The sequence below is a fragment of the Pteropus medius genome, unplaced genomic scaffold (genome assembly GCF_902729225.1).
Source record: "Pteropus medius unplaced genomic scaffold, Ma_sr-lr_union100, whole genome shotgun sequence".
NCBI classification, from domain to species: domain Eukaryota; kingdom Metazoa; phylum Chordata; class Mammalia; order Chiroptera; family Pteropodidae; genus Pteropus; species Pteropus medius.
Genome location: NW_024351073.1, coordinates 7,193,167 through 7,205,151, shown reverse-complemented (window position 1 = coordinate 7,205,151; position 11,985 = coordinate 7,193,167). Strand labels below are relative to the sequence as shown.

General features: G+C 43.6%; 1 protein-coding gene across 1 annotated transcript in view; it reads left to right on the top strand.

Annotated features, from left to right (window-relative positions):
* The first annotated feature begins 118 nt into the window (after positions 1-118).
* PDZD2 (PDZ domain containing 2) overlaps positions 119-11,985 on the top strand; it is a 202,654-nt gene continuing 190,787 nt past the window's right edge. The window contains exon 1 of the mRNA XM_039842723.1: positions 119-933. Within this exon, the coding sequence (XP_039698657.1) occupies positions 458-933 (476 nt within the window). The 5' untranslated portion in view covers positions 119-457. The remainder of the gene's footprint in view (positions 934-11,985) is intronic.

Sequence of the window (11,985 nt, the reverse complement as noted above, 5' to 3'; positions counted from 1 at the left end):
GGGAGAGGCATTAGGTTTCTGGCTCAAAAAGCAAACATTGCCCTTCTATAATACAAGAGGCTGTGTGTTCTGTGTCAGAAAGCTCACTGTTGTGACTGGAATTTTCTGTTTTTTCCTCTTCCAGGTGTGAACGAATCCAGGGGAGGTTATGCCGTCGCTGCTGGAGGAATGCCCTATTTCTGGGTCATTCGCATGGGCCCCGCTGTGGTAGGAGCCAAGGAAAGGCTTGTCAGGACACTTCCTTCCTCCCCTCGTTGAGCACTCCAGGCACAACGACTGTTCCACTGTCCCAGCAGCATCCTGTCCTGCCCTGACCAAGGCAACCCTCGTCAGCCAGCCTGAACATGGACACGGGCAAGGTCGATGACAACCAGGGTTCCCAAGGGACGTGGGGCGCCATGGGGCCCGGCGCCCAGGGCAGGTCCTCTCACGATGCTGGCATCCGCGAGTGAGCACCATGCCCATCACGCAGGACAATGCTGTGCTGCACCTGCCCCTCCTCTGCCAGTGGCTGGAGAACAGCCTGCGGGAGGGCGGGGATGGGCCGGAGCAGCGGCTCTGCCAGGCGGCCATCCAGAAGCTGCAGGAGTACATCCAGCTGAACTTTGCCGTGGATGAGAATGCGGTGCCACCTGACCACAGCCCCCCAGGGATGGAGATCTGTACTGTGTATCTCACCAAGGAGCTGGGGGACACGGAGACTGTGGGCCTCAGTTTTGGAAACATCCCCATTTTTGGGGACTATGGGGAAAAGCGCAGAGGGGGCAAGAAGAGGAAAACCCACCAGGGCCCCGTGCTGGACGTGGGCTGCATCTGGGTGACGGAGCTGAGGAAGAACAGCCCGGCAGGCAAGAGCGGGAAGGTCCGGCTGCGTGATGAGATCCTCTCCCTGAATGGGCAGCTGATGGTCGGAGTGGATGTCAGTGGGGCCAGGTGAGTGGGGGACCGCCAGCTGGTACAGGGCCAGATGCGGGGCTCCTGCGGTTCACTTATGTAGGAGCTCAGATCTCTGGCTGAAGACGGTTATGAGTCCTACTGTGGTAAGAAGCCAATGGCAAAATACAAAAGGAAAATACACTCTCTACGTTGAAGTTTTGTGGTACATATATTTTTTCATTCTCTCTTAGAGGGCTCAGATTCAGCGTATGTCCTTTTCTCCTGAAACTTGGGATAGAAAGAAAAGAAATAGTACATGACACACGAGTGTGAGAAATGTCACAATGAGTTAGAACTTCTCCTCCACTCAACCCAGCGTCTCACCTCTAAGTGGAACATCAAAAGTTAGGTCCTGTGTTTCTATCTACCTGTCCCATGTCACCTTAATCACAGACTCACAGTCCAGAAACTTCTTGAGATGCATAGAAATGTCTTCAGACCACCCTGCCCCCGCACCCCAGTCTCTGTCCTGGAAGATCCACTTGGATCTCATCTGAATGAGCGTACTTCTGTTTTCCACACATGTGGCCACCCATAAGGGCAGCAAGTTATGACTGGACTATTTTGTTGCTTTCTATTGGCGGAAACCAATCAGAAGCCAGTGGCAAAGGAACCCATTGATATTGTCCATGTTCGTCAGTCTCCTGGGGAAGAGAGCAGGGTAAAGAATGGTGGACAGTGGATGTGGAGGGTCAACAAGAAGTCATCATGCAATGTGGTCCAAGTTTAAATGATCCAGTGCATGGAAAAGACAGTACGGGGCTGGTCGGCAGGTGTGGGTCCTTACTCAGTAGACTCTCACCAGTATTTCCTTTGGGTTGCTTCTTCAACGGAAGAGATATTCTTGGCTAATGGCTGGGTGCCTGGCAGTTATTGGGAGAAGCTGCTCATTTTCAGGGAAATGAAGAGAAATTATTTTACTTGGGATTAGAGATTGTTCTTAGAAAAGGAGCAGGGGTCACCACCACAGCACTCAAGATGCTGTAAGGTGCTGAGAGGTTGACTCCAGTCCCCAGTGGCTAGATGCTTAGGGTTAGGAGTGGGGATCACCATGGAGCTTCAGGAAGCCCTCCCAAAACTGTCCCTTAGTCTGATTTGAGGGAGCTGATTTGGTTGGAGGTAGAAGGAAGATCGGGAAGGGGACATCCAGCAGGAAAGCATAGTGGTCAGGACTTCCAGCTCTGGAGCCAGACAGCTGGTGCTGCTTCTTCAGGCTCCCTTACTTGCAAGCTGGTTGACCTTGGAAACATGATCACTCTTAGTCTCAGATTCCCTGTCTGTGACATGGAAACGCAAACACCATTGATACTAATGACTAAATGAAGAAATAATTTGTATAAAGGACTTAGCACTATGTCTAATAAATGGTGCTCAATAAATGTTAGCATCATAATGACTATTATACATAAAGAGTGTTTGTGGGGGAAGGCTGGGGATTTCTTATCCAAGAGGTCGCTAGAGTCCTTATGACCTTGGGGAAATTCTTCCCACAGTGGAGAAATAGTATTCATTCAGGAAGCTCTTCTCGTATCCTGCTTAAGGCTGTGGAGTCTTTAAAAGGCAAAATTTTCTGTCCCAAGCTTTGAAAGCATGTCTGCCCTGGAATGAGATTGTTTTCTAGCTACCAAGGGAGGATTCCTTGGCAATTTTAATTTACTTGTTGGAAAAAGTGATAGGATGATGACTGTTTTTGCAAACAAAGAAGATATGGAAGAATAGAAAGGTGATGGGCTCAGGGTCATGAGAGAAGGTGGAACACAAAACTAGATTGTTTAATGGAACCTCCAAGGAGGGGACAAATGTGGGGTGATGGAGGAAGCATATGGACTGAGTCTGGGATTCCAGGTTCTCTCCATACATCATAATAGCAACAGGCTTTGAGACCTTGGGTAGGTATGCTAGGATGGTAGAGTGAAGGCAGGAGGGAGGTTAGCTGCCGCTGCCTACACTAACATATTAAGGGTGAATCTATGAAACATTTTTTGTGATCTGTCTGGGCTGGTATTATTGTTCCAGAAGCTCAGAGAGGTGCAGCAGTGTTCCGGTGCTGCCAGAATGATAGCTGACATTGCTGAGGCTGTTACTCCTGCCTTCCAGCTGGGTACCTGGTCTGGAGCCTCACTCCACTCTGTGGTCAGGAAGAGATATTTGAGTGGATGTGGTCGGTTGGCATCTGGACTGAAATATCTGAAGTTGAGGAGCTTGGGGAATGGAAATAGGAGAAAAGGTCAAGGAACGGGTCTGCAGGATCACTAATTGTTACACCCGGGTGTTCTAAAACGAGCCTGGGATTCGTTTCAGTCAAGTATGGTAAGACATGCAGACATGGCAATGACTGTCATAAAGGAAGACGTTTACACTCAGAGATCCCTAGAAGCAGGAGGCACAGCACACCACACAGGCTATGAGTCAGTCAAGAGCCAGAGGGGAAAGAGAGGAAGGCATGGCCCAAAGCCTTTGTTGGGGTTTTTGAGGGAAGGAATAGGTGAGGCACAGATAGGTACGCAGAGTGATCTTAGGATTGGGTAGTCTGAATAATTTGGGCAGTCTCTGAGCTATAGGGATGATATCTCGTTGTTCAGTATCTAGCCCAGGGTGATTCGTATTGGCTTGGTGTGTGAGAGTTTGATAAAGGAGATATCAAACTCCTTTATCAAAAATGGATTGGCTGCTTTGCATATCAAAGGCACACTCATAGGGGAGTCATTTTCTATCTCTAGGAATTAGCTAACCCATGGAGGGGCAGTCTTTCTCTGATCAAGGCCCCAAATCAAGAATCAAGGCCCTAGAGCATCAAAACTATAGAAAATAAGGAAATAGAATTAATGGACTGGGGTCTGGTAATTTTCCACAGCTGAGGAAGTAAATCTTGCAAACATAACTTTTTTACTAGTGTAATGAACAGTCCTGATTGTGAAAGTCCCTTCTCTGTGGCTGCAGTCATGTATGCGGAATGATGAAGGGCCAGGCGAGGGAAGGTCTACCTGGAAGCCGCTGAGATGTAAGGGTGGGAAAAGGAAAAGCTCAAGACCCACTGCTTGGTTTTCAAGAGAGCATGAGAGTGAATCAGGTAATGGGGCAAGGACTCCTGGACCCTTGGGCTCCCAATGCTCATAACAACCGAGAAGTTAACGAGACAGAAAATGAGACTAGCCTAGTTTTTTAAGGTTCACTCCCTAGTTCTCTGGAATAATTATAAGTACCATTTATTAAGCAGTTACTACCATATTGGACATTCTGCCCTCTACCATCTCAGTAATACCGACCACAACTATAAAGAACTAGCTATAGAAGAAAAACTTTGGCCATGGAGAGGCCGTTTAACTTGCCAAGGTCACCTAAGTAAGAGGCAGAACCAGATTTGAACTCAGGTCTGTCTGCCACAAGTCTATGCCCTTAACTCCTGTGCTGTCCTACCTCAGATCTGCCTCAGAGCTATACTTTGGTCCTAGTCACATGGTCTGATTCTTAATTCATGGATAGTTTGCAACTTCTCAAAATACCTCCTCATTATAATCATAGACACCAGGGAAGAAAATGGCCATGGGGCTGGACTATAAATCTTCCTACCAGTGACAAAAGCCCCCCCACCTGTTTTACAAAAAAAAAAAAAAAAAAAATGAAAACACCAAAAAACAAACAAACAAAAAAACAATTTTAATATAGAATCCCTTTGGCAAACTTACATCTAGCCAGAGGGTTAGGACTAGAAGCACTTTGAGTTTAGGTATCGGGGAGTTCAAAGTGTTTTGAATGTTCTCAAGATGTTCCTTTTCAATCTGACTAAAAGTCTCCTTCAAGACTAAATTTTCACACATACTTATGTAGGTTTTGTCCTAAAAAGTGATGAATAGGAATTAGGGTTCTGTAGAGATGCCAGTGTACCTCTGCTCAGCAGCCAACAGCCTCCTCAATGATTGTGTATTCACCCTTGTAAGCAACAGATTTTAAGGATTAACACACCAACTTCCCACCCAACCTGACAACACAATAAATCATCCACACTGTTACTTGCAATTTAGAATATGAGGCACTCTTTGGGGTAGTTCCTTCTGTTCCTCACTTGATTATGAATTCAGAACTACCTTAGATGATGCTATGGATTGAACTGTGTCACCCCAAAATTCATATGTAGAAGTCTTAATCACTTATACCTCAAAATGTGGCCTTATTTGGAAATAAGGCCATTGCAGATCTAATTACTTAAGATGAGGTCATGTGGATGGATGTATGGTTGGCCCCTAATCCAATATGTTAGTGTCCTTATAAAAAAAAGAGCAAAGATATGCACACAAGGAGAAGGCCATGTGCAGACAGGAGTTATGCTGCTAAGGTACTACCAGAAGCTAGGATCAAGGCCTGGAGTATATCTTTCCCTATCACCTCAGAGGGAGCATGGCTCAACCAACACCTTGATCTTGGACTTTTAGCCTCTAGAACTGAGACGATAAATTTCTGTGGCTTAAGCCACTCAGTTTGTAGCACTTTATTTTGGCAGTCCTAGGAAACTAATGCATGTGATATTTTGACTCTGTCACCTATGGCTATAGTCAGTGTTTCAACTGATTTCCTCCCTGACAAGAGTTACTCTGGAAATTTTAGACCACCATGAACGTTTTGGGGAGAAGATACTGAAAATCGTGTGTTAACTGCCGGAGGAGCAGGTACAAAATGTGGAAGATGAGGTCATGGTTCGCTTATTTTAAAAATTAGCTTAGTGAACCCACAGCGTAAATATATATATATATGCCATACTGTTAAAATGTGCAGTTGAAACTTATTGGATTTCATTAATCAATGTCACCATTAAAAATTAATTAATTAATTAATTGTGTTTTTTTTTTTTAATTAGCGTAGGATCAATTTGAAAAACTTATTCCTGGGGATACAACAGAATTCATAGCTGTGGGTTTGACACCCTTTTGCACCCCAGAACCAGTTCCAAAACTAAACCTGCGACTGCCCCAGAATTACAGACCTCATGCTTGCCTCCTCATTGGCTGGGATTCCCGAGGTCTGCAGTTTGCTTCTTGGTTTCCACAGTGGCCTGGGGGTCCCTCATTCTGTGGAGTGGTAATGGCATCATCCTGAAGTGAACTTCTAGGGAACTTTTGAAATGGGGAAGGATATTAGTTATGTTTGATATCACATGCTCCATTTTGCAGGCATAGCTAATAATACACAGAGTATAGTTTTTGTTTGTAAGCTCTATCACACCTACTCTGGAGAAGATAGGATTTTCTAGAATGTTCTCTTTACTTCTGTTTTGTGCAGGGAGAACTGGGAAAGTTTTTTAGATTAGTTCCTACAAATACTTTATAACCCCAGTCCCTCCCTCGGCTGGCTTTCTATAAGTAAACCAGATCTGTTCCCTGGGGACAGATTGTTCCAAATTGGTAACAAAATGTGGAGTTAATTAAAACACAACCCACATACCAAAAACAAGTAGCCTTTTCTCAAAAGTAAGAGGGCCCATGTTTCACTTAAAATGTATTTTTCCAGGATGTGACCCTTGACTGGACTTGCTTATAGTTAATAAACTTGAGCAGAGCATAGTGCAAAGAACATGAGCCTCAGAGCGGCGGATCTGGCTTCCAGACCTGCTTCTTGGCCATGTGACTGGGCAAGTTACCTCGGCCACAGGAGGTTGATACTATCTCCCCAGTCGAGTCCTTAGTGGATGATATAAGATGATTTATATAATATACTGAATAAGCACCTGGCACATGGTAGACGTGCAGTCAGAGGTAGCTTTTAACAATCTACCAGGTTGGCCCCAGGTGACCTGAACCCAGGGCTCAGCATGCAACTGAGAGAAGGCCTTTGAATTTGAGAGACAGGAAAGAGTCTCAGACTCTGACAATTCACTCAGCAGGAAAGAGAATAATCTTCAACCCAGAAACCAAGGAGATAGTCCAATACTCAGCAACCAGTATGGTGTGGGTCCTAGCCAACCGGAAAGAATGCCTGAACATGCAAGAACAGGGTGCTGGCCTGCCAGGAGAGTCTGGGGGCTCGGGGTGACTGGCCAACGGGGTGGGCTAGCTGGATATCAGCCCTGGCCAAAAGGAACCTTCAGCGCAGTACCCACTGCCTTTAAATTGTGCGTAAAATTAAATTTAGGGTTGTTACAAGCTCAGACACTGGTTACCCATGGCAACCTCGAGTTCTCTCTAGGTTATAGCAGATTTTAAACAGAGTGTCAAGAGGCTGCTAGAAGGTGTTACTTGGGGAAACGACTTCAGGTAGCAAGGTAAGAGATCAAAAAAAAGAAGAGTTGCCAATTATAGCTTTATAATATGGTCTCTGGGGCCATTTAGCATGAGGGTCCTGCCTACCTGAGTATGCCCAAAGGTACCAGGTGCTCTATTCAGGAATGCGTATACAGTAAGAGGTCATCATAATGATGACCTTGAGATGTTCAGGAAAGGTTAAATTTTGTTCAGCTTGCTGTTTAAGAAGCCCGAGCAGCATGTAATACACTTTAGAAAGATTTCCATTACCGAAGGTTAAAAGGAAAACAAGTTTCAGCATTTAAAATTCAATTATCTGGAAAACTCGTCATGTGGAACTGCCCATTCCCCAGGGATGCCGTCTCAGTGAAGCATTACAGGACCTCACTTTGTGCCTGTTTCGTTCTTCTCGTCCTGCTTTCCCCACATGCTACTTCATTTCATGACCTGCTGTCTGGAAGCTGTCCCAGGGTTCATCCGAGTTCTATTTTCTCATTGTACGGAGGAGGAAACTGAGGCTCCAGCAGGTGGTTTCTCCAGGTGGGGTGGGCAGGGGATCAAGTATCTTCTTAAGAGAAGAGCGAGGACTAGAATTTAAGGCCTGTGACTCAAATTATAAAACTTTTTCTTCAACACAACAAACCAATGAAATTAGGATAGCTTTTGTATCGTTTGGGCCATTTTACAGCTTACCGTTGACAATAAAAACAAATAGAAAAATCACGTTTTTCTACATGATCTCTCCTTAATTTTCTATATCCATTTTTTAAATGGATGGTGATGACATCTAGGACCTTCCTTCTCGACAGGAGTTTTAACTTATAGCTACTAAAAGTATAGCTGGTGGCCGTTGGCAGGGACAGTGGGAGCTTGCTTTCTCCCGAGCCCCTCAGGGACTTTCTGGGCGAGGCGGTGGAGCATCTTCCGCCGACGCCTGCCATCTGGTGGTTGAAGTCGCGCACAGTGCGAGAACGTGCTGGGAGTTTCAGTCCTTTATTATTCATTCGGCTGTGTGGGTTTCTCAACTGTGCTGTTAGGATGATGTTTTCGGCTTTGAGAGCTCTCTCTAGGATGGCAATGTCTGAGCTATCCCTGAGCAGAAAGTGACGCAGGCGCCATCCCCTCCTCTGGATTCTTGGTGTCCTTAAGCTGCCCCCAAGAGGTGCCCCATCCCAGTTCCCCTCGTGGCTCTTCTCCTAACACTCACAGCCCTCGGGTCCCCCACGGTGGACCTGATAACCCGCTGCGCTAGGTCTTCGCGATTGATGGGGGAGGGAAGACGTCTCTCCCAGGGCAACTCCAGCCTCCTGGAATCGGAGGACCTTAAGGAAAGCCGGAGGAGCAGGGCGATGTCAAACACTCCGCCAGCCAAGGCGGTGGATTCTTTCAGAAATCTGGCAACTTTGGCACACGCTCAGTGACAGCCTACAGGTAATGTCCAGAGCCACTGACGGAATGGCTTTTCAGGGTCCGCTTGTTCTTATGAGGGAAGAGATTACATAAAGGAGCCGCTTTCCAGGGTTTAAAGGGGGTTGAGGTTGCAGAGCTCCCTCCAGAGGAGGTCTTTAATTTCATCCCAATGACCTGCCTCTCCTTCAGGTGACCTGCCTCTCCTCCGGTGCCCCCATCAGAGCCACCACTAGTGAGTGAGTGACTGGCCATGGAAGGTGGAAAACCCAAATATCCCACTTAAGACACTTACTTTGAAACTTTTAGCATTGCTTTCGGGAATTGTTAATAATTGTGATCGTAAACCATAAAGAGAAAAAAATAAATAAAAGCGTCTTTGTGTGATTATAGTGTTACGGGCCTGATTTCATACCCTTCTCTCTGTGAGAGCTCTCAGGCCATCTTCAGGGATCTTGACTTCTTCATTTTTATGTCCAGATATGTAAAAAGTGCTAAGCATTTTTATTCTCTCGTTTTGAGCACCGGATGCCCTCCAATAACTCTCCAGTTTTTTCTTTCCAAAAGGTCATTGAGTTCCAGGCTTTGGCAGCTGTTTTTGCCCTTGCTCAGTCTTCTGAAACAGATGCAGGTAACTGCACAGCCTGGCCTAGCTGTTCCTAATTAACCTGTGGGCTAAGCACAGAGGTAAAAAGACATGAATGCTGGTTTTGGTATTTGACTATGGGTTGCTGCCTCCTTCAGGATAGGAATAAAATCTGGTATTTTCAGGACCCACATGTGTATGTACGTGTGTGTATACATGTATACGTACGCATATATATGTATATGTGTATACATACATACATATACACACAGTTGCTTTGACTGTAATAAAAACATGGGTTTTAAACAGTTGTATAGATTTCTTCATAGGACTGTTCCTTTGAAATGTGATCTTCCTCCAAAGATTCTGAGGGTTCGAGTTTAAGTTATACTATATTCAAGATGGTCATGCAGATATGACTACTAGTGGTTTTTTGGATGGCTGGTCTTACCAGTGTTGAAATGTGTAGAGCATCACTCGAAATATGAATACCCAGGTTCTTTGTATCTCCCAGCCACAGAAACCCGGGTGCAGGGCTGTCGGCGATGGGCTGATAGCTGACTCATCCCACAGTTACCTCATTCAGGGCTCTTTCTTCACCAGAGAAAGGATGATGCTGTCATTTACAATGTCTCTTGGACTTAAATATGACCATTTCTCCTTGGGGAAGGGAAGGGAGATGAGGGCTGGGCTATTTCCATACAAGTACGTGTTTGCTCAGCTCTTTGGGCTGGACTTGAAGGTTAGTCCATTTAAATGGGGCTGGGATTTATTAAGAAACTTCGACCTTTGGGATCGCAGACATAGTTTCACATGTGTCCCTGAAGGAGGCCTGAGCTATTATGGGGGGAAGGGACATAGGTGTCCTTTTTAAAAATTCAAGCTCTGTGAAGTGCTGGTCTCTATCAAATTGCATGGCGTATCTTGAAGTTTTTTCCCCTGACTCAAAGGTTTTATTTAGTCCAGATGTCCATTCCTGTGAAGTCCTTGTCTGACCCAGCAGGATGGGCAGGGAGGACTTAAATGACAGTTGCTGGAAATGGTTCATGCTCTAGAAAGTTCTTTGTCCAAATAGGACACCCAAGAAGATCCACGGGGTAAGGAGAAAAATTATTAGCATCACAAGATATATTTTTTATCTTAAACAACTTAAGAAATTGAGCTTGACTAATATTTTAGATATGGATTGACACAGTCTTCCATACTCACTCTGTATGTCAGTGGCCCGTGTGGTATGGGATGGGTCCGGAGGGAGGAGGGGGTATTCCACAAAGGCTCCCTCACTGGTTAATTCACTTTTGACTTATTTCAAAGGACTATAGTTCACGCAGGCTTACTCAGTGAAATAGGTTTATGGATTAAATTATTTTATTTTAGCTAAATTAACCTTTACCAAATGGGCAGATAAACTAAAATTCTTCAGGGCGGGGAGAAGATTAACATTTTTATATTAATTATATATTATTGTATAATATATTATGTATTATGTATTAATATATTATGTTATATTTATAATTATATATATTATATAGTATGTAATTAACACATAACTAATATAATAATCCTTTTTTCCCTCGAATTTTAGTTTGTTTGTTCATTTGGTCAAGGTTCATTATATATAACATATAATTAACATATGTTAATTATATTAATGATGTAATTAATGCAGACATAAGCAAACCTTAAGAAAATGGCTGGGTTGACCCTTGTCTTACCACTGGTATGTGCTTAGCCAGTAGATTGTAAGATGGTAACAATCTACTCAGACAAGAAGTCAGACAAAAAAATAAAATTTGAAGCTATGAAGAGATTATGTGAAATATAAATTTCCAGCCTCTATCCTTAAAGAAAAACCTCACAGTAAGCATAGATTGTGCCTTGAGATAATATTTAATGATGGTATGAGATCATCATAATTTAAAAGATATTTAAAATTTAAATATCCTCAACATGAGTACAAACAGTTTTAAATGCTTTAGCGCTGTTTGAAATTATGCAATACTATATCTAGTGCAGAATTTTACTAAACTGAATATTTAAGAGCCTATTTTGGATTTTTTTTTTTTTTTTACTTAATTGCTTAAGGCAAAAAGTCACATCCCATTAGGAAAACACTCATTCTTCCCGATGCAGTAAAAATAGCTAAAATAATGGAAGGAAAACAATATAGCTATAAAATAAAATGCCTGAGTTTGTCAGCAAATTCTGTTGGAAGATGCATAGAAACATTGCTGAAGTTTTAAAGAAACAGCATGCGGTGTGGGAGGTTTGCTATGAAGTTGGAGGAAGGTACTGCTGTTTCTCACATGTTCCAAGTAAGGGTACAGCAGGTTCTGGAATAACGCTCCCTTCAAAGTCCTTTCATTATAATATCAGCGAGACGCTGTAGCAACTTAACTCTTGTTAGATCAGTTAGCCTATGGGAAAATTGGTTTTGTTATACATTGTGAATGACTTTTACTGAGGACTTACTGTGTTTGCTTGATTCTGTTTCAATAATGAAATAGAATACCTACTCATTTGTGAGTCACTAAAGCAAAGATACCAGAAAAGATATATTTTCAAAAGTGACTTTGTCAGTTAAAATAATGCTTTATAGGAAAATTATATAAGGTAACAGCTGCTTTGACTAAAATAAAAAAGAATTTAGAGTCAGTTTACAAAAACAGGCCAGAACACGTAGTTGATTCATTGCATTGGTCCTAGGAAAGATAATATGGCAAAGAAGCTAAAGACAGATGTACCACACATGGTAAAGAATGTCATCAGTATGGTTAATTTTATAAAAATAAGACCTTTAAAATTAATAGAATTTTTACTATT